The sequence below is a fragment of the Falco peregrinus genome, chromosome 8 (assembly GCF_023634155.1).
Source record: "Falco peregrinus isolate bFalPer1 chromosome 8, bFalPer1.pri, whole genome shotgun sequence".
NCBI classification, from domain to species: domain Eukaryota; kingdom Metazoa; phylum Chordata; class Aves; order Falconiformes; family Falconidae; genus Falco; species Falco peregrinus.
Window position 1 is genome coordinate 65,666,657 of NC_073728.1, and position 22,334 is coordinate 65,688,990.

Here is a 22,334-nt window from a genome sequence, read left to right on the forward strand (position 1 = left end):
TGCTTGCTGTGCGTGTCTGCCTTTGCATCTCTTTAGCTGGGATTTCAGCTGGTGGAGTGGCTGAAAACCGCACAGTGACAGGATGGCAGCGGTGTGGGGCACGGTGCTCTGCCCCTGGGGTGTCCCCGCTCCCGTTGCCTTTGAACCCTCCTGTTGGGGGTGGGATGCTTACAGTAGTGGGTTTGCTCCAGGGGGTTGGGTTGGGTTGTTTGGGGGGGTGGGGGGTGATCATGTGATGTGTCTGTGCAGTGTGCTTCCCTGACCTGGGCAGAGGGGCCAGGAAGTGGGTCTGGGGGCACAGGGTTGTGACACTGATCCCAGGAAGGGCTGCCTGGCTGTGGGAATCCAGTCTGAGGGGTCCAGCTGCCCTTGGGCCAGCATGACGGCACCCTGCTTCACAAGGTCATAACTTCCCAATAGCAACCAGACGTGTGAAAAAGTATTTCCTAAGTCAGCAGCACTGGAAAATGTCTGTTCAGCTGTGGATGGTGGTAAAGACGCTGCACTTGGTATTCAGAAAGTCTTGTGGCCCCAGAACAAAATCCGCTGTCATAAAGTTCCTTTCCTGCCATGTGACTGAGTTTTTAAAAAGCAATGTATCTTCAAATTACCAGTAAATAAAACTGCTGATTTTTTTTCATTAACATAGTTGATGCCTTTACCCCCATTGAATAGCAGTGTGAGATTGTGCTGTAATAAAATCTTATTTAATGGCAACATGAAACGCCAGCTTCCCAGCAGGGAGTGATTTCTTTTAGTTGTTTGCAATTAAAACAAAGACTTACATAAATTTCACTTTGGTAATTTCCAGGCTAGATGGCTGTAGATTGGGGTCAGAGGCACTACAGGAACAGTATTTATGGTAACTGAGTTTATTCGTCTAACAATTATGAGATGATGCTTTAAGGAGATACACCAGATACTAAGATAAAGTAACTGTTTTATGGCTATAGCACCAGCTCACAGTCTCCAGTACCCTTCGTGGCAGAATGCATCCTTTACGAGATGTCTTCACGTTCCACCCGAAATCCAGTTTGTCCTGTTGAATTTACAAAATTATTTACATCAAAAGTATCTGTAAAATAAGTGGTACAAAGACAGAATCCATTGTGCTGTAGGGTTTTTGCATCTCCCCAAGCACACTCCTGTGTTCCCTTCCCATGATGACAGCTGCTGCATGGAGCATGTCTGAAGGGGACACGGTTCTCTGAGCTTCAGGGAGATGGGCAGCCCTCCTCTCACCTGCCAGCAGGTCTTGGGCTCTGTCTTCATCTTCTGGGACGCCTGGATGAAACCCAGCATGAGACTGAAATTTGTGATTTTTATTTTGTTCACCCTGTCCCAATAAAGTGATGGACTGTCAAACTGGTTAGGAAAGGATGCCATTAAATGCCATTTTTACAGTTTTGCCATTTAAGATTTCCCAGCTTGAGCACTCCGGTCGTGTTTGCCTCTGGTACAGTCCACAACATGCTGGTTTATCCTTGGCCATTCCCCCGCCTCAGTGTGTTCGCTCAGTGCTCCTGACGCAGGGACGGTTTTGCTATGTAAGGCACCAGTGCTGGGATTTCACAGCAAAGGCTCCTCCGTGGCAGCGCAGCTGCTAGTGCTCCTGCAGCGAGCTCCGGGGCCTCCCTGCGCTGGTCCTGCCGAGCGCCCGCGGGGGGACTGGCCTTGGAGGGCCCTTGGGCTCGGGTCCTGCAGAGCTGCCGTAGGGATCCCAACTGTTTCCAGTCCATAAACCCAAGATTTAGTCATTGCTGCCTCCTTTAGATCCAGCTGCCCCCATCCTAGGGATGCCTGTTTCTGCTGGGACCTGTGCCCTGTCCCCTGGAACCAGCGAGCAGCTCTGTGCTGGTCCTCAGGCTCCCACCGCTTGCCCTGCCCTGCCCCAAGGAGCCCGGTGCTCCCAGCAGCCCAGGACGAGGCCCCTGGGGCTCCCAGGCTGCCCCAGTGCCTCGGCCCGCTGATCCCAGTGCGCTGGCCCCTCAGGCTGTCTCCATGCCCAGCCTGGCTCCAGCAACCCTCTGGTCATACCCGCTGCCCCGAGGCCAGCTCTGCCCTGGGTCTCTTCGGTCCTGGGAGGTGACAACTGAAGCTTGAACGACTTAGTGGCCTGCAGGACAGTGACTCCTTGCCAGGAGAAGTGGCTCGTCATGTCTGACCATGCTTGGGGCTCTCTCTGATGCTGTGGGCTCCTGGAGACCAGCCTGCCCACAGGCCCAGCCCTGCCTGGCTCCCCCCTGCCGCCATGCCGAGCCCCGGGGCCGCAGGAGCCAGCGGGCTCACCCGGCACTGCTGCCAGCCACCGGGCTCCACGGGGATGCGCGCCAGGTCCAGCATGTGTCCTTACCAGGCTACTGGCTATTTCATTTATTGGTGGACCTGAAAATATCATATATAGCACATGTACATTTCAAAAGAAAAAAATGTAAATACATTTTAAAATAAAGCAGTGTGACTATTCGACTTGTCAAAGTGTGACCAGAGGAGCGGTAACTAGAGAAATGCTCTGAAGGGGATCAGAGGTTCATTGATCTCAAATGCCCAAGCCCAGGGAAGAGCTGACAAAAACTTGCTCTGAAGCAAAACCAGAGGAGTGGTGGCAGCGGTAAATACTGTTATTCAATACATCATAGGCTTGGCACAGCTCCAAGGCATAATTAAGGATATTCTCTGAGGTCACAACAGGGAACTTTAAGTTTAAAAAATAACAAGTAAGTGGAATCCTTCTAATTATAGGCTCTGTTGATCCAAGATCAAACCACATGAAAAGATTGAGGGGAAAACTGCTGATGCAGCATCTAATATGGCCACTAATTGCGTTGTTAATGCAATAGGACAGGGGTTATACTTTCTGCTTGATGTGATACATGCTGAAAAAGTGACCCATTGTGCCCAGTTAATTGGAGTGGGCATGTCTGGGAGCCAGCTTTCAGCAGCCGGGGCTGTGGCTGCAGGAGGAGCTGGGTGGGGTGGGGGCTTGGATCCCCTCCCAGCCTGAAGCCAAACGCTGCTGCTGCTCCCTCCGGCAGCTCAGAAAATCCATGCCTGCTTTTTTTCTCTTTTTTTTTTTTTTTTTATCCTCCCCATTCCTAACACTTGCTGGAAGGTTTTTTATACTTGGGCTCAAGTGGGATGTTTCTTTTGAGAAGGAGTGCGAGCAGGCTGGGCACTGGGCTGCCATGGGGGTGCTGGTCCCACCACACAGCCACCGCTTGCCCCTGGCCACATGCTGCCCTGGGCAAAGCCCTGGGGGCCACGAGTGGCAGCGGGGTGGGCTCCTGCCCACGAGGCTGGCAAACTCCCACTCGGCAGCATCGCCAGTGACAGCCACGCAGCGCTGGGGATGTGCCAGCTCAGCTGCCCCAGTGCCCCCTTGCAAGGCACAGCAAGGCCAGGGCATCATTTCTAAATCCTTGTCAAGACTTTTTTCCTTCTTTCTTTATTTTTAACTCCTTCCTTTCATTTTCCTCCCCTTCCCCCTCCCCCCATCTTCTTTTCATTCTCTTCTTTTCAGTGAAGGAGGCCAGGCTGCATCCAGCACTCAGCAGTGCCTGGCTTTCCCCTGGCCACGCAGCATCCTGGTCCCTTTTTCTTTAGTCAAGACAAATTCCAGTAACTGTGAGAAGTCCTGTTTGCTCACAGATGGTGTCTGGGGGAGGGCACGGACAGAGTCAGTGCTCCGCAGTCACAAGGCTTTCACACACACAAATATATGCGTGCACATTATATATATCTCTCTCGTCACAGCTATACATGTATTTATCCCATGACCGTTGCGCAGCTGGTCCCCACTCCTGGGTGGCGGAGCTGTGCAGGGACCGTGGGGGCTGTACCTCCCGCTATGCCCTGGTGCTGGGCATCACCCTGCAGCAGCGAGCAGTGCCGGAGCCCAGCTGCGCACACTTGTGCCTGTACCTCAGCCCTGACAGTATTTGCAGGAGGGAGGAGGAAGGGGGGAAAAACAAACGCTGGCCTAAGGCACCATGAATTGAATCCCAGTCATTATGTTGAATCCCAGTTGTTATGAATAATGCAGCAAAATCCAGCCGAGCATTAACCATGCCAAACAATGGCAAGAAGCCCCTCCGCATCATACTGCTGCCATTGCAGGACAGCATCCCTGGTCACTGCCTGGGACAGGATGGGACACAGAGGAGGGAGGCCATGAAGATAAAGGGCAGGTACCCGTGACATCTCCTGTGCAGTGCTTGCACTCCATCCTCTTGCTGGTCACACCCCATAGCTTGCATTCCTGCTTGCTCAGTGCGTGTGTGTATATAAAATATTTATTACTAAAGAATAATATTAATATCTTCAATGTTTTATGCAGCGTATATACAGATTACATTACATATATCTCATCAGAGCTCTCTGTAGGGGTTTAGGGTTTGGTAGATGGACTGTGCCCCACTGCAGCCCCATGCCTGTTGGCTCACATCTCACAGCCACCCCAGCCCCCACCTAGAGACTGTCCTCCTAGTGGGAACAGCCACTGCCTGGCTGTGAGACACCCACAGTGAGCCCCAGGTGAATGCTGTATGCAGTTGCTAGGCATGCCTTTCTAATTAATTACCTTAATAGAACGTGCTGCATGAATTTGCAGGTGACTGCAAGCAGGCACTAAAACGAAAGCAGCCCCACTCAGAATCAAATGCTGACAGTAAAGCAGCATGAAGCAGGGTGTGCATGGTGCTGGTGAGCAGCAGTGTGATGGCCTTGGGAAGGGACATAGCGGCTGGCTTTGTGCAGCTCAGCCAAAGAGCAGCTCCAGCAAGGTATGGTAACACTCGGATGGGTGGTCAAACACCTCCAGAACAACCTTCATTTCAGCAGAGGAGCAAAAAGAAGGGTAAAACCCAGGCCAAAGAGAAGCTCTGCGGTCACATGAAAGCCCTGCTGAGCAGCCAGCCCATCGATGGGCTGCCCCAAGGAAAGGCCACTCCCCAGGCTCCAGGTTTGCCTGAGGCATCCCATGGGAGTGGGTGCTAATTGGCCTGGCAGCTAATGAGACTGTGTGCAAGGTACAGAGTCCTTCAAACCCCAGTGCCCTGGCTGCTGCGGGAAGCTGCCTGCTCCATCCCAGCCAGGCACAGTCCTCTGACTCCAGCTGGGCCTGGGGGAGCTGTGTGGGATGCCCTGGGTGGCTGTACCCACCGAGAGGGAGGACAGGGCTTACCCCAGCTCCATCCCACTCCCAGAGCACCGGCACTGCTGCCTGCACAGCGCTGATGATGTGCAGGGAGCCACGGGTGTCTTCAGGAGGGCACCAGGACCACAGAGCAAGCATCAGGCAAGTGCTTTACCTGCAGGACTCAGGGCTGCCAGTGCTTTGAGGCCATAGGCATGGAAGGGCTTCCGTGCCCCCCAGGAGCAGTGCACCTGTGCAGCCATGACCGCCCTGGCCGCTGCCTGCACAAGGCTGGGGATATGGGACATGGACTGTCCCAGTGAGATGGACTGGGATGAAGTCACTGATAAAGTCATGAACTTGGAAAAACAGAGGCTGCCAAGGGAACTAGGAGCTCTGAAACCATATTTGTCCAATAAGCTATTAAGTAATATTAGCTACCTAAATAATATTAACAAATAGTTTGACAAATATTTTTCCCTTGCCAGGAGTACAGTGCTGTTGCCGTGTCTCCTTATAGGCGGTGTCATTAATGCTGCTCTACAAACGGTCAACTTGTGTTTTTCAAATTACCAAGCCATCTGTCACACTTTAATCGCAGCTGTGTCCGATCTGCACCCAGTGCACACACACTCTGTGTCCACCACAGAACAGGAGGTCTGCAGGCAAAAACACATCACTGCCACCAGATCCCAGTGGGCTGAGCCCACTATCCCTCCTCGGGTACCTGCCTTGGCCACCGGCCCCACTGTGCCCATGGTTATGCTTCTGCAAGAAGCAATCCTAAATCAAACCCCAGCATTTTTTAATTCCTCATTTCTCTCCTACCCTGTTCTCTTTTTTTAATCCTTTTTGGCTTGCAGACAGTACTTCCATAGCTGAGTTGTAGCAGAACTGCACATGTTCCCACCAGAAACAAAAAAAGTGCTTTTCCACAAGGTTCAAACCGGTGTAACTACCAAAAAGATAAAAAAATCCAACCCAACGCTTGGCAAGCCAAAAGAAACCCGATGGATGTTGCTTTCACACCCACCCGCTTTTGTGGAGATGCTTCTTCCCAGGTGTGCGTCAGGCCCTCGCCCACCCACACCCACACCCGGGTCCATACCTGCCCCACTCCAGGCGAGGGGCTGCCGGGCCAGGGATCCCCACTGGGACCTGGGGGTCTCACAGTGCCAGCACCCCTCGGTGTCCCCCCCGCCACGGCCAGCACTGGCGGCTGCTGGGATTTGCTGAGCATAATGGGTCTGAAAAAGCTCAAAGCTGTTTGTCTAAATATATCATTGTTGCTGGGGAAATAAATAATAAACAGAGGAGCAATTATGATCTTGTGATTTAATTGGTTCTCCTTACTGTGGCTGGAGGGCCGTCCCTGGGTGTTTCGGAGGAGCAGGCATTTCAGGTACCAGGCCAACACAGAGTGACATTTATTTAACAAAAATCCCACCAAAACCAAATTGAAAGAAAAAAACAACAAAACAACAAAAAACCAACAAAGATGCACGCCAGAGGCAGCACATGTGTTTCCCTGTCCAAGAAATATTATAGATTCTGACTACAGCAAAATGCGTAAGCTTTAAAAAGGCACATGCAAAATATTTACAAACTCTTATCTGAGGAGGAAATGAGAGGCAGCTCTACATCAAACAGGCATAGTTTTTTCATCCCTCTCCTATGCCTGACGGGGAGCTCTGGCAGCCAGGGCTAAGGGTGGCTGCCCTGGCACGCCCCCCAGCCCCTCTCCGCCACCCGGCCCCAGGCAGAGCTGCCACCACCCTGGGCTCCAGCTGAGGGTGACAGGCTGGCACGGCACAGTGTGGCACAGCACAGCGCAGCTCGCTCTGCTGCAACAGCCCTGCCCTGGCTGCTGTCCAGAATGGTAGTCCTCCCTCAGGAGTGAGCTATAGGTAAACAACATTAGAATAAGCTTGTTTGCACAAGAGTTGCTCCAACAGCAGCTGGAAATACGAGTTAAAACCAAAACCTGCAACCACTTGCTGCACCAGCAGCAGCAGGTCCCGGCTGGCCAGGCTGTGGGGCCACCGCAGGTCATCGGCCCCACTGGCCCCAACACCCCTGGGCAGCCCTGGGCACCTCCGGCCACCCCAGAGCGAGCGGCACTTCTCCAGGCCGGGTGAGAGAACCTTTTTGCTGGCTGCCTGATGACCAGGAACCAGCCAGGGATGCTGCCGGCGCTCCAGCACTAGCAATACGGACTTGTGCTGGGGCAGGGCTCCAGCAGTTGGCTTTTGAACCTCACCTCTCCCAACAAGTTCTGCATTAAGCTACCCTTTTGCTGTGGTTAACAGGAGACCTTGCTTCTCATTCTTTTAATACTTTCTGAGTCTGCTGCAGCTGTAGCTGCATACATACATACCCCGCGTGCGTACGGGGTATGCACACACACATACCCCGGCGTGCCATGTGCTCCAGGGTGGGGGGCACTAGGCACGCCACGGAGCCCTGTCTGGTACGAAGGCGGTGGTGACCATGCCAGCCACAGCCAGCACCAGAGCGGCCCTGCCACCTCTCCCACCTGGGCAGAGCATCCCCGTGCCCTGGAGCAGGGTCTCATCAGACGTGGAAGCAGGGATTAAAACTGAGCAGAGCAGAGGGGGCCGGCTGGGCACCGAACACCTGTGCCATGAAGATGCTCACAGCAGGGGGTCTGTCCTTGCTCCGATTCACACTCCAGCTGTTCTGGTGCTCATGTGTGATGCCTTGTTCATGCCCATTTTTTCTTCTCTGTTCTTAACTCACAGGCGGTTGTTAACAAAAGCTCTGATCAATTTGCAGATATTTGATTATCTCATTGTCTAGGGGAACTGGCTGGACCTGGGTACAGTGCAGGGAAGGGTTCCTGGGGAGATGTGCCACATGTTGGCAAAGACCCAAAAATCCCCCTATGGAAATGGGTTCATTTAAACTCCACCAGCACTCCCACGTGCACATCATCTTCCCTACCTTGCCCCATAGAATTTGAGCCCTGTGGCAGATTTCCAGGGTGCCCGGCTACTGGGGCTTTTTTTCCCCTTCCTGAGTGCGTCAGTAAGTTTTAGAGCACAGGTGTGATTTTCTAGACCCCTTTGTCTGAGGTTTAGAAGTAAGAATAAGCTTCATTAACAGAAGGGAGGATTTATAATAAGTAATAGCTAGGTGCTACCTCATGAGCCATCAAACAGTTATGCTAAATTACAAGCTGCTTTGCCATGCTTGTCTCCAAATAATCAGCTCCTCACCCAGAGAATAGAAGTTTAAACAGCTATTGCTTTAAAAAACCCTCACTTTTAATCTTTATTTCCCAAAAGCTAAAAATTTGGATTAGCCCAAATGTACAAACTATAATTGCTTTGAGGTTTCTGGTTCGTTAGAATAATTAAAATACCATGCACTTGCCAAGCAGAACATGTCCCTCCAGCGCTGGGCTTTCTTTTTTTGTGTAGGTGACTTTCCTCAGCCACACACCAGTCTGACCCAGCAGCACTGCATCAAACTGGTGACAACTTGAGCAGTGTGGGTGCTGCAGGGGCTCTGGCCGTCAGCCTGCCACGCTGCCCCATCCAGCAGGATGTGGGACCCCTGCATTAGGCGAAACCGCATGGTTCAGGCCATCCCGCTTCCTACAGAGTGGTGGGAGCAGGTGGCCAGGAGCCGTTGGGAGCAGCGCAGGGAGGCAGCCTGGCCCTGCCCTTGTGGGATGGCTGTGGGGGTATTGCTGGGTGCTGCAGGAGTAGCCATGCAGGAGAGATCGGTGAGGATGAGCTGCACGCTGAGCTGGCTGGAAAGCACCCACTGACCTGTGTGTCACCATGGGTGGGATGGATGGAGCAGTAACACGTGCAGCTCCTCACATCTCCAGCAATGACATGCACATTTTGTCTGTCCCATCTGCCTGACTAAACCCTGTGCAGCTGCGTGGTCCCTGCTGGGGTGCTGAGCTCCCTTCTGCTCCCGGAGATCTGGGTGGGAGGGACATGACACTTCCTCTCAGACTCCGCTGCTGGGGTGCACGGCCTTTCACAGCTGCCAGCACCCACTCAAAGTCTTGCATGTATTTACGGGATTTAAAAATCCCTGGGAAATGGGGTTTCTTCAGGAGAAAAGCAAGTGAGCAGCACCCCAGCAGTGATAAACTAACCTGAGGATGGGGAGGGCACAGCCACAGCCAGTGCCTCCTGCCAAGTGCATCATCCCTCTGGAATGGCCCGGCTGGCTCCTGCTCCCATCCCCCCTTCTGAGTCACCCCACTGCCCTCCCACCTTGCTCAGCTACCCGCAGGGATGTGGGTCTGCCAGGGTGCTGCCATGGGCAGCTGCCCTTTGGGGGACAGTGGGGCCAAGCACCCACTGCAGCCCCGCAGCCCAGTGTGGGTCACAGGGCCGGGCCTGTGTCTTGTCAAGTGGGTCTATGGGATGTCCCTGCTGCAGCGTCAAACAGTACCCCAGTGCTGCTTCTAGAGTGTGCCCTCCAATCTGGGAGAGGTGACATTAGATGCTGGGCTTGCTTGGCCTTTAAATATAAACAGTTATGAAAATAAAATTCAAAAATCTTCCCAGAAGGGTGCTGGAGGATGCTCGGGTCTCTGCCTGCAGCTAGCGCAGCCAGCCCCAGGGCCCCAGGTGAGACCACACCTTGCCCTTCCCTGGCTCCACTGCCTTTTAATGCTGTTCAAAGCACATCATGCACAGCCCTCTCTGAGTCACTGACACAGACTGCAGGCTGAACATGTGTAACGTGTAGAGGAATTGTAAAGGAATTATAGGGGAATGAAGGCAGGTTAATTAACATTGATAATATACAGCTGTGGGCTGGCTTCAGGGAGGTGGGTTGGCTGATGTAGATAAGGTGCAGCTGTGGCTGGTTCCTGCTAAGTAGTTAAATAGCTCTAAGGGGGACAGAAGAGGAGCCCTGGATGAAGAGAGACCAGGAAGAAGCAGAAGAGAGCACCCTGGATGCAAGAGAGACAAGGAGAGGCTCTGGGAGAAGCAAGGAGAAGGGGGTCTGGATGAGGAGAGGCTGGCTGGAAGAGGAGCTCAGAGAAGGAAGAATCCAGACACAGCAGAGGTAAGATGCAGGGTGGACTGGCCCAAAGAGGATGGAGAAACAGCATGGGCAGTAGATGAACTGTTGAAACCTTGTGGGGGACTGGTTGGCTGTGCTGGGGCAAGGTGTAGGAGCTACTTACTGAAGCTAACCTGGTATGGGGCGGTAAGAGCCTTGCTGCAGCTGGCTGGTTTTGATGGTGTGACAAACATGCAAACATTTTTTTTTCCCTCCCCCACTGGCATCTTTTCCCTTGCTCATGCCTCCATCCCTCTCTGCAAAGCAAGAAACAATGTTGAAATGCTGCTGGAAAAAAAAAAAAAGAAAAAGGTAGTGAGACCAGCACCCTGGACCCCATGGGGCAGATGCCTTCAGCTGCCCCCAGCTGTGGAGGCCCTGCTGAGGGGACGGGGCTCCTGGGGGCAGCTGTGGGCTGAGGTGGGGGACAGAGCCCTGCTGGCCCCCAGCGAGGCTTGTGAAACCACCTCAGAAATGCTGAGCAGATGCTTTCCTGGACAGCAGAAAAAAGCTTATGTGTAATCAAGCCTGCACTTACTTGCAGGGAGGTAAAGTTTCTGTGTTTTGAGTAGAAACACAGTTTGCTTTCCTATGGGTCTCTGTCCCAAAGCCTGGCTGCACACAGTGTGCACAGCTGCTCACAGGTGGCCCTGCCAGGAGGATATTCCTGTGCTCTGTATTTTATTACCAAGTGCTGTTCCAGGCTGGCTGTGATTTACTGTGCACTGCTCCAGAGAGCACTGGTAGCACAAGTTTTGTGCTATTTCAATCATTTCTGGAGATTGCACCAAATGATAAGAGGCAGGGATGGGGTCTGATGTCCCACAGGCTGATTCAGATGGGGAGCAGAGGCAGGGCACCCAGGGGGGGCTGCCCTGCTGGGCAACAGAGGGACAGTGCTGGGCCTGATGGGGGGGAAAAATGGTTTCCTGGGTGCTGAGGAACTTCTGCTTTTTGCCTTTTCAGGACTACACACTTGAATGATGAAAAGAATATAAATGACATTTCTATAGGAAAGATGTATCAAAACTGCAAAGAGGGAAAAGCCTTTCCGAGAGTGCTTTGGGACAAGAAAAATCAGATTTTGGGGTGGATTTTTTGCTTATTTCTCTTTCCTTCTCATGGAGCAATAACTGTAAGTCAGACACCTCTTCAAAATACCTGCCTGGCACACCCAGCAGTGCTAGGGAGCAGTGGGGGCCCTGCAGGGGTCAGGAGCCTGGCACAGGCTGGTTGAACCCTGGTGGGGTTTGGGGTGCTGAGTCCCCTTTCAGCAAACACAGCCTGTAAAGGTAAATATTGCTATAGAGTGCATGGACACAGGGAGAAACAGAGAACCCTTTGTGTTTTCCTATGGCAAAGGATGCTACTCATCTTCAGCTTTGGTGTAGTGGCCGTCATCTCATGCTTACAGCTTAAAGGGCTTCACACAGAGTGAGGGTCTGCCTTTGGGCATGAAAATTTCTGTAAAACAGCAACTGGAAGAAGTATTGTCTCTGTGACAGCCCTCTTCCCATGAGCCCTTACCTGCTGCACCTCCCATGAACTTGTGATTCATTCTTGATTTCCTGACCTTTATGCCTTGAGCTACAGGCATTGCTGCTGCAGCTCCCTCACACCAGAATGGCCTCAGGTGCCAAGGGAGCAAGGCAAAGCCTCAGCTGGCTGTGAGGAGCCCACTAACCAAATCCCACCCTTCCCCAAACAGCAGCTCCTGGGAAACTCCTGGTTTCCTGCTGGTACTGCTTTGAGAAGGGTGCAGGCTGGCAGAGGACAGTCCTGACACCAAACAAAAACACCTCCTGAAAAGTAATCTAACAGGAGGAGATGAGGGGATGCAGCTCCTCCTGCCCAAGCATTGCCTGCAGCCCCAGGGTTCCTTGGGGCAGACTGGCCAGAAATAAAGGAAAAGCTCTTGGAGGGGGACTTAAATACTACTCAAAGCTGTTTGGATTTGTGCTGTGCAATACTTCAGATAAATCAGAACAACTCCTCTTCAGTATTTAAACATAGCCATCAGCAGGCTATTACAGGACCCAGATGTGATGGTGTTAAGAGGCTCTAATAAACATCCTCCTCCCATTCCTCACAGCCACCCTCTTTTAAGCTGTCAGCAGAAGTAAAACTAAAATAAGTGATACCCTTCCTTGAGGGAAAATTCTAGTGCTTCACCTGCAGTCTATGACATAAAGTGACAGCAGAGCCTGAAGTCACGATCATCAAACTTCTAGCTCAGGATTAGAGCATGCAGCCCATTCTGTGAAATGAGGTGTTTCTAGCACTGTGTCCCAGCACAGACGGATGCACCCTGGAGTTCACACCCACAGCGGAATGGTCCAACCTCTCTGGTGCCCAGAGAAGCCATAGTGTTCTGAGCTATGGTCACAGCATCTAACCAAGGCTGTTCAGTCGAAGCCAGTGTGAAGCAGCAGCAAGGACCAGCGGGAGCCTGTCCGCAACTTAAAGTGCTGGTGCAGAGGACAGACCATCTGCATACCCCCATGTTACAGCAATAACTGAGGACTGTGTGTGGATGCGGAGGATGGCTGTAATTAGCTGTAATGGTCTGGGCTGCTATTCAGGCCACAGAAGTCTTCTTGAGACAAGACAATTACCAGGAGGATGTTTTGTCTGACTGCAGAGCCAGATGGGAATCTGAAAAATTCATGGCCACAGTCTGAAAATGTTGCTCTGAGTAATAGCCTGCTAGAAAAAAAAAAAAAGCATCGAAGCCAACTCCAGCCCAAGCCAAGCCTAAACTCAACCCAGTCCAGCTCCAACCCCACACAGCCCAGCCCAAGCCCCCAGCAGGGCACCAGGAGTGTGACAGGCGCCCTGGCTGCAGCATGGGTGCTCTTAAATCATCCGAGGTGCTTCACTTTTTCTGCTTCAAAACACTGCAAAATCAGTAGAGAAAAGGGCCAGAAGCTTGACCATGGACCTGTGAGGACCTCAGAAAGGCCACACGTGTCAGTGGCTGGCGCACAGCAGCCTGGCTGTGGCCAGCTCATGGGACTTGCGCCATTGACTTGAAACACAGCAGGATTGCACCCCGAGACTCATTTGACATCTGTTTCAACAGATATTATTGCACCATATCTTTTTTTTTGTTTGTTTACTGCCTAAAACGATGGGACAGGGAATATAGGACAGACTTTACCTATTGGCAGGTCTGAACACTCTCCCTTCTTATACTTTTGACTGATGACTTTAACATTAAGCATCAAATGCCATGTCAAGCTGATTTAAAAAAGTATTTTCTTTCTTTAATTTCCCTTGGAGTAAACCAATGTTTACTCCAGTATTAAAGCTGGCCCAAAATGGGAATGTTTAGTAAGTGTTTCAGCCAAATTTTTCTTTTTGGAAAGTTTTAATAAAAAAAAAAAATCCACTAGGTCTTTTATGCTTTATTTTCCTTTCCTCTAAAAGACATCTTGTAAGTACATTTGTGTGGGACTTGTTCCCAATAATTCTCTAGGTAGCATATCCAAAAGCTCCTAAATAGCTAGGAAAAGGAAATTACTCCCATCTCGGAATAACTTGAGCATCTGAAGAGCCAAAGGGGACGCTGCACTAAAAGGTTTTGTGGGCATAAGGACTGGCGGCAGCCTCTGGGCACGGAGCAGCCAGTGCTAGTGCTTGTGCAGTGTGACTGAAGAGGTCCTGAAATACCATACCCCTTAAATATGCCTTTTAGAGTGTTTTTTGACATGTTTGAAATTCTTATTTGTCCATAGTATGCTCTCTGCTCAAAGAGGCACATTTCAGACAGAAGTTTGTGCTGGGAAACCCCTGCCTGAGCTGAAAGTTGCCAGCTCTGGCTGCATCCCATGAGAGGAGGAGGGATCATGCTGGAGGAGTGGCTCAGGACAGGACAGTCCCAAACACAAGCAAATAGTGCTGACAGATGAACTGTTAAGCCTTTCCCACCCCTTCCTTTCCATTAGTCCTTCCCATCCCTCTCCTACACCCCTGGAAAGGGGTTTCTGTAGTAGTGCAGGTGCCAGGGCAGGCTCTAAGCAGCCTCCCTGAGGTCCCAGCACCAGCCAGCAGCATTGCAGCAACGGCTGGGCCTGAAGAAAGCCCAGCCCAATCCTCTGCTTCAGGAAAATCAATAAATGTTCACTACTAAATCCAAGGATGAACATGAACCAGCAATTTGCTGGTGAAACTCTGGCTGTCATCCCTACAAACCTCTCAGCTCTCGTCATCCAACACCTTAAAGCAGAAAACGTGGGACAGTTTGGAGACTTCATCCCCTGCCCAGACAATACCAGTCATGTCAGGTGATGTGCCCCACATGTCCCCAGAGAGGGCAGGGTGTCACTTACAGCAGGGCTACACTCCCAAGGAGATGAGGTATACTGCACCCACCCTAGAAATCAGGAAGAAGATCAACTCCTTCCACTTCTGTTTTTAATTCCCACCACTACCACCCCCCCCAGGACAAAAGTCTAGGAAGTTTAATTACTGTGAAAGAAACATAAAGAGGCTTGAAATGTCAGTTTCCCTCATTTCTATGTGACACCATGAAGTGAATGAAAAGGCAGCCCAAGGCCCAGAGGGTGGTTGTAGATGCGAGTGTGTTTGCAAGTGCTTTTCTGTAACTGGTTTCAAATGTCCTTCACTTCTCTTGTTACAGGTCTTCTAAAAATATCAAATATAGATCTTTCCATCATAATATTTTAAGATACTCTATTTATACATTAATTCTCTCAAAAATAAAAAGTGACACATACAGCAATTCAGTCACTCAGAGTCTTTAAAATTATTACAAAAAGACACAACATCCACCCCCCAGCAGCATGTGACAGCATTGCTTCTGCACAAGAGACTCTCTCTGTCAGGGGCTGGGGGTTCTTTCACGATTTTCTATTACAAAATATAATTGTTCCAGCTCTTGACATGCCAGCTGGCCAGCCCGGCTCTGCAGTCACACAGGGCTCCTTCTCCCACCCTCCCCCTTAAAAATGACCCCAAATGGCAAGGGATTTGCAAACTTGCTCTGCAACCACTTGCTGTGTGTCCATGGAGACATGAGCATCCCCTCCAGGGCAGGGACAGAGGGGTGGTGGAGCCAAGGGGCTCATCCTTTGCTTTCTGTAGACCATAACTTGGCCACACTAACAACAAATGTCCTGTGAGTATGGAAATAATTTACCTTCCACAGCCAGTAACTGCACAGAGTTGGCACAGACAGACTAGACCAGGCTGCAAGCAAGGAGACCACCTGAAAAGCAACAGTGGCAAGTGGCAAACGCAGCTCCAAAATGGCACATCAGCAGCCTGGGCATTTGTGAAAGCATGGACATCTCTGTGCAATGTGCACTGGAAAGTGGAGACACAAAACAGCCAGTCAAACAAAAGGAGATACATCTTGCTGTCCAGGAAGGAAACTAAGGCTGCACAGATCACAGACATTTACCTTGCAAAAATCTAAATCTTACAATAAAAAAAGTTTGAGAGGTTTGGTCCAAAGTATTCTCCCCTCCACTATGCTGATGCCTGCTGAGTCCTGACAGCTCCCAGCCAGTACTGTGCCCACCTTCACAGAGCCCATCCCAACATCTTGCTCTCGCCTGCAAGAGCACAGCTCTGCTGTGGCTGCACCCAGCCTGTCATGAGAAGCTCAGCCTTGTGCAAACTGCTGCTGCAGACCCAGCTTGTAGTTTGATGTCAGCTGAAAGCACCTCACCCCTTCTCCTGCTGCTGCAGTGTGAGATGGGGCTGGGTTGCTCCCAGCTGCATGGGAGAGCTTCGCTCAGGCTGGTCGGAAAAGTGGGGAAGGGCCTGGGAGCAAATGACTCCTTGCTGCTGACTGCTCCTCCTCTGGCACGGAGGCTGATGGGTTGGGGTTCCTCAGCTTCCACTAATGCTCTTTACAGCTGGCCAACAGTCTCACTGTAGAGAGCATCAGGCTTGGAGCTCTGTTATGCTGGTTCACAATTTGCAGGCTTGGCCCCTACAGAGTGCTTGGGCTGCGGCGTAGAGCTGCTGCTTTGCTGGCTTTCTCACTGCTGTGATGGCTCCCAGCTGGCACGTGGGCTTTGGGCAACACCTGCCACCACTTGGGGCTGGAGGAGTTCAGCCATCTCCCCAGGACTGCTCCTCACACAGCCCCAGCATGCACTGGAGTGCAGGAGGACAGACGAACACTATTATCCACACAAACTTTCAGCTCAGTCGGTTTGGGCAAGTCCTGACCCTGCATCACACAGTGGCAAAGAGCAAAATGGTTTATAGGACTCCCACCAGCGGCTGCCATGGATACCATGTAAAAATCAGCAGTGGGGCAATCTTACACCCAAAGTTATAGGTACTCAATGTAGTTCTCGGGGATTAATCCTGTCTTGCCGTTGAGGGTCCCTTCCAGCCAGCCAGGCTCCTGGGATGGATGAACTGGAGGAAAGAAGGAAAAGGCAGGTTACTACAGAAGGGGGATTATGGTGTAGGGGCTGTTGCTCTTTGTGTGCTGCCAATGTCAAAGTTGCTCTTGGGAGAGAGCAAGACCTTTAATTTGTGTTAATTTTAAAGTAAGGAAACTCATATGCTAAGGAGCTGAGAAAACTGAAGTGTTCTCTCTGTCTGTGCCTGCTCACCCATGGGACTCCTTTGCTTTGCCTTCATAGACAGACAGTCACACTGTGAAACCAACAGAAAGGCCAAGTCAGCTGCACACTTGGCTGCGGACTGGGTTTGGGATGAAACCAGGGGCTCAAAATTTTCTCCAGATTTGGGTTAAAATCTCTTTGAAGTTTGAGAGAATGTGGTTAACTCCATCACATCATAACCCTGCACATCCAGGCTTGGCCTTGGACCAGGCTGAGAGAGAAAATGCATTAGCAAACCCTCCCGGCAGGAAAGCAAACATTGCAATCTTACTTCTGTGAAATGAGAAGCCTGATCAGTCCTCAAAAGACTGACGTTCTTTCTTTGTCAATCAACCACTGAAATTTTGCTGATTTTACAGGCACCAGGGTTATGCCAATGCAGGCAGAGAAACATTCCTCACACTTCCCACAATAAATGGTGGCAAGTCAGTATTTCAGAGCTACTCAGGCTTCCTGTGACTGCAGGTCTGCTTGCTTACACATTGTCTGGCATCAACTGCAGAGTGCGAGCCCCTGCTCCCCTACCCCACCAGCACAGTATCTGCTCTCCTCACTGCCCCTACATCTCCATCTAGGCCCCCTCCTGCCCCAGCCCACCCTCACTCTGCTGGAGCAGAGGAAATGTGTGGAAAATTCACATTTCAGTACAAGTGTGACCGTTTCTTGGGTGTACCCCAGAAGCGGCACTGACCACTGTGCAGGGTCCCCACTGTGGGGACGGCCTCCATGCATGCAGCCAGCCTCCAGCCATCCTACCAGCGGCTACAGGCCACACCAAAGCTCTGGCAGACTCAGAGCGAAACCAAGTGTTTAAAATCAGAGTCATTTTCATTCAAAGGTAAACACATGTGCTCTGCTTATCAAAGCAGCAGAGCAACAGAGGAGCAGGGCTTCAGGTTTCTTTGTGTGCTCCCTCTCCTACTACAGTCCCATCTATTGTAGGATGGCCATTTTCTGTGCAAAAGTCATGACTGACATTGACTGTTCAGAAAGGTTCAGAAACAGAGAAGTGTTTTAAAACCCAGCATCTTCACGCTTTGCGAGAGATCAGTCCTCACCACTATGGCACAGTCCATCACTCCTGGGTAAGCCTGCAGAGGAACACTACGTAGTAATCCATTAATGAAAAATATAACCCCTGGAAAACTAACTAGTTTTAAAAACCATGGTGTTCCTGCTCCTAGGTTTACACATTTTGTGGTTTCACTTGTGCCAACTTCTTTTTTCATGCTTACACCCTCTCACACCCAAGTCTTGGGGGTTTCCTATCACAAAGGCTAAAGCAGTCCGCTCAGAGGAAAGAAGCCACCTCCAGCCTGCAAGGAAAGCTCCCGCAGGCAAACCTGCACTAAAAGCTGTTGGGTTATCTGCCTTGGGTGGGAGTAAGGTTTTCACAGTGCCCCTGCCAGTGGACAGTGGCCATCAAGAGAAAAGAAATTGTAAGGAGTGTGTGTGTGTGTGTGCGTCTCTGTCTTCAGCCCTCTGGTCTCAGCAAATGGGCCAGGAAAGTGCTTGAACCAAAAATCACGTGAGTTCCAGCTACTGCTTTTGCCTTAAAAAAATCACTTATGTCCCAAAGACAGCCATTTATGTCCGTGTACGTACCGTCAGACGGAGCAGAGCACATGAGCAGACAGGGAGGAGAATCTCACTCTCTATTTACCAAATTAGAGCACAAATGCAATACGACTTTCCTAACTAATGTACCATAAAACTTCAGTATCTGTCAGCAGCAGCTCAGGTGTGTGTGGGTTCATTGCTTCAGAATACAGAGTTTTCCATTTCATGGGTGATCACTAGTTAAAAGCACAGGTGAGCACTCCTTTCCTGACCCACAACTCTCACTATTCCTGATTTCAGACCCCTATGGATCCAGGACATCCCTCCCATTTAGCATCACAACAAGGGCAAACCAAGTGCACAAGATCTGCTGGAAAATTCAGGTTTTCATGTAACTAAAAGGAACAATGCTATGGATTTTAAAAGGACCTCTTAAAACATGGTGTAATTTACTGTGGATGTCACTCAGTGTGGGCAACAGCACCCCAATTTCCCAGTCAGACCGAGATGCTGCTCTGCCATGTGCAACCTCAGAGAACCTTAAAGTCGAACAAGAACCTGTCTCTAAGTACCAAGATCCATCTGCTTTTGCTGGGTTTTATAAAACCCCTTCACCATAATAATACTTCTACCAAGCAGTGCTGTTTCTAGCTCGCTTCCTCCAGCTAACATGAGGCTTGGCTATGCTGCTAAGTAATTAGAACATGCTGTATATTTTTTCCCTTGATTAACCCATTGATTTTTATCTAGCAAACATAATATATTTAATTCAAACTTGTTCCCCTCCTAGCTGCTTTAATTCCCACAGGCTCTCAAAGGGGAGACCATGTTTATTTATAAGGTATCTATAGAGCTGCTTAGGAAAACTGTTTTCTTTAATTCACATGTATTCATTCTCTTCCTCTTTCTGCTATATTCATGTATATATCCCAGGGCAAAACCAGTGCCTGTGGTAGCCGTTTCCCGAATGACACTGCTTAACATATAAAAGCTAAGAACTACTTGGAAAGTAGCAAAAAGTCTTTTCTTTACATTGGGATTGTATCTAAACCAGAGCTGCTTAATTCCATGGGGCACAGTCTCTTTCCCTTGATGCAGGAAACAGAAAGTCTATGTTTATTAACATCCTCTCCAAAAAATTGACTAACCAGAGCCTACCTATTCCAGCTCTCAGTATCCAGAGGAAAAAAAGCAGATGTTACTTTTCCATCCCCTGCATGAAACATTATGGCAACTGCACAGAGTATTTCTGGTGCTGATACTTGGAAACTAATCTCTCCTACCCAGAAGACCACTGAGGAATGGCTCTGTATATGGTAAACACTGGTGTCAGTCGACTACTCACCAGTTGCTCCCTTACGTTTAAATTAGGGGTCCATACCCACAGGAGGGGCACAGCGTGGTCACGCAGCCTCACATGGCACAGGCATGTAGGGGTCTGCATGGTCCCACTGGCACAGGGCAAGCACCTTGCTCTGCTGGCAGAGCTGCCAGCTACAGCACAGGCTCTGCGCTGCGTTCCGTGGTAGAGCTGGGGCATGCGTACTGCACGGGCTTGCATAACCCCGGTGACCAGCTGGAGCCTCGAGCAGCTGCCAGGAAGGCAAACAGCACAGGCAGCTGGGGTCAGCACTGGGCACCGGTCCATGCTCCATGGCCTGCCACTGACCTAGGAGGGCACAAAGGTGATGCTGTGCCCCATCAAACTTCTTCCTTTTATCTTCTGCTTTGGATCAGACCCTGCACTTTGTACTCCCAAGAGCTGTCTGGAGAACCTCTGCATGCCCTCCATGCAAGGCTGCACCTTCCCTTACCAACACAGCGAAACATGGCTCTGATCTAGAAGAACGTGGTCACTAAGAGCTGGTCACTTGTGCATGTCTTTGCCTTGTGCCTTGTGGATTGGTGGCCACTTCTACTGCAGGGGCCAAAACACCAATCACCCTTATTTTACAAGTCTCCCTTAGGATTTAATTCCCTTAGGAAATAAACCAGGATCCTGAAAAGGCAGTTTTCACGCTGATCCTACAGATGGCTGGATGACCAGCTGTTTTCAGCAGGGATAACAAAAAGTAAGGCAAGATACACCTCAGACTTAATGCTTGTTTCAAGTATTTCTGCATTCTACTTTCTAGTGGTGGAAATGGGATAGTCCTTAAACAGAAGACTGAAAAGAAACGCATGAACTGAGAGTCCAAATCATTCATTGAATCACAGGAAGGAAACTAGTAATTTAACAAAACTCAGTGCTAAAGTAAGTAATAGCCAAGTGTCCTTCTCGGTAGCTTTGTTCATATTGCTGTTAGAACTGGCTCTGTAGCATCCCACATGTACGTTACATGAAATGAGATGCTGTTAGAATGGCCATTCTGAAATGAAGAGGAAGTCTCCTGCTGATCTACCACCCAGGCTAACAGCAGCCTCTGGGCAAGGCATCCAGCAGCGCTTCTTCCCCTGCAGGTGAGCTGGGTGGCAGCCAGCTGGTGGTAAGTTACAAACACCCCTGGTGTATCCCCCACCCTCCCTCTGCACTCTGCCCTCGCTCAGCAGCAAACCCTGCTCCAGGCTCAGCTCCAGGGAAGCCCAGAACCAGGCATGGAGCAAGCACAGCTCCTGTGGCATTGGACACAGCTCTCACGATCCCATTTTCCTGACACACCAGGAACTGCAGCCTGAATACCACGCTGAAAAATGAGCCCAACTCCTGCTCCCATGAGGTGCCTGGCACTGCCCCGCACCCTCCCTCCGAATCAGGGACTCACCGTTATCAAACACAGTGCCTGCCGTGAAGGAGAGCTCCGAGTCGTGTTCTGCTTTACAGGCATACAAAGCTCGGGCTTTCCGCAGTGGTGAGCTGCAAAAGAAAGCATTTATTGGTATAAAAAAATACCCCACTCATACACAACACTCCTCACTGCATTGAAGAGGGGTCCATGTTGAAGACGGGTCCTCCTACTGCTCTGCAAGGGTCCAACGTTACATTGCTCAAAGGGAAGAACGAGGAAGACTCCAGAGGAGGCTGAAGGCTCTCAGGGATGAGCCCCCAGCACCACACTGCACTGCATTGCAAACCGCAGTCCAAGCCAGCTGGCACTGCCAGGACCAGAGCCTGTGCCTGGTGCCCGCACAGCAGGCAGCCCTGAGCCGTGGGTCCCCAGGAGAGCGGGAGAAGTAAAGCAGGGAGCTGGAAGTGTTTTGTGAGTCTCTGAAAGGCCGTAACTGACTGGAGGGCCAGCATGGAGCGAAGGCGGGCAGCAGGCGCTGGCCCCGACCCACTGCCCACCGACCCCACTCACTGCCAAACCCATCACTCTCCAAGAGCAGCTGCAACCACAAGGAGGATTTCACAATAAAGAATTAGCACTTGGGGAAGGGTATTTCAAAACAGAAAAACAAGTAGGTCCATGAAGAATTTTCTGCACTTCTTTAGAGACTGTACGTAAAGAAAAAGATTTAACAACTATTAGATTTTACTCGGGAAGTGCCAGTGTGCCTGTGCTGCAGGGGAGTGAATTAAGAGCAGAGAGCCAGAAATGGAGCAAATGGCCAGCAGACACAGGGAGAAAATGAAGGACCTCAGGACCCCCCCAGCCAAACACAGGTACACAGAGCTGTCCCCTGCACCCGGAGCCTCCCACACATCCTTTCTGGGTTTGGGCTTGAGCAAGGCTGGTGGAAAGCTGGGACACTGCCAGGCCATGGTGACCGTGACGGTGCAAACCTGCCCAGGCACCAGGCCATCTGACTAGCCAGCTGCATTCAGCACTGCAGCAGGCTGCTCGTCTACGGTATTGCCAAGCAAAGTGATGGACGTGCCCCCAGGAGCTGCTGGGATAAGGAACAAGGTGTCGCCATCTCTCAGGTCAGTGGTTTGACCAGCTTTTTATTTTTCTGAGGACTTGAACTTATTCTGAATTCTCTTTGAGTGAGCCCAGGGAAGCGGCACGCTTTCACCTCATGGCAAAAGC

At 50.8% G+C, this 22,334-nt stretch overlaps 1 protein-coding gene across 6 annotated transcripts in view; it reads right to left on the reverse strand.

Annotated features, from left to right (window-relative positions):
* Positions 1-10,409: 10,409 nt before the first annotated feature.
* The window catches only part of ARHGAP26 (Rho GTPase activating protein 26), a 204,711-nt gene continuing 192,786 nt past the window's right edge, over positions 10,410-22,334 (reverse strand). For 5 of the 6 annotated variants that reach the window (XM_055811570.1, XM_027781305.2, XM_005233651.4 and 2 more), the window contains 2 exons: positions 21,129-21,220; positions 10,410-16,594 (listed from right to left, as the gene is read on the reverse strand). In XM_055811570.1, coding sequence (XP_055667545.1) covers positions 16,506-16,594; positions 21,129-21,220 — 181 coding nt within the window. In that variant the 3' untranslated portion in view covers positions 10,410-16,505. Of the gene's footprint in view, positions 16,595-21,128; positions 21,221-22,334 lie in introns of those variants that run through there. The other variant, XR_008748319.1, reaches the window with a different exon arrangement.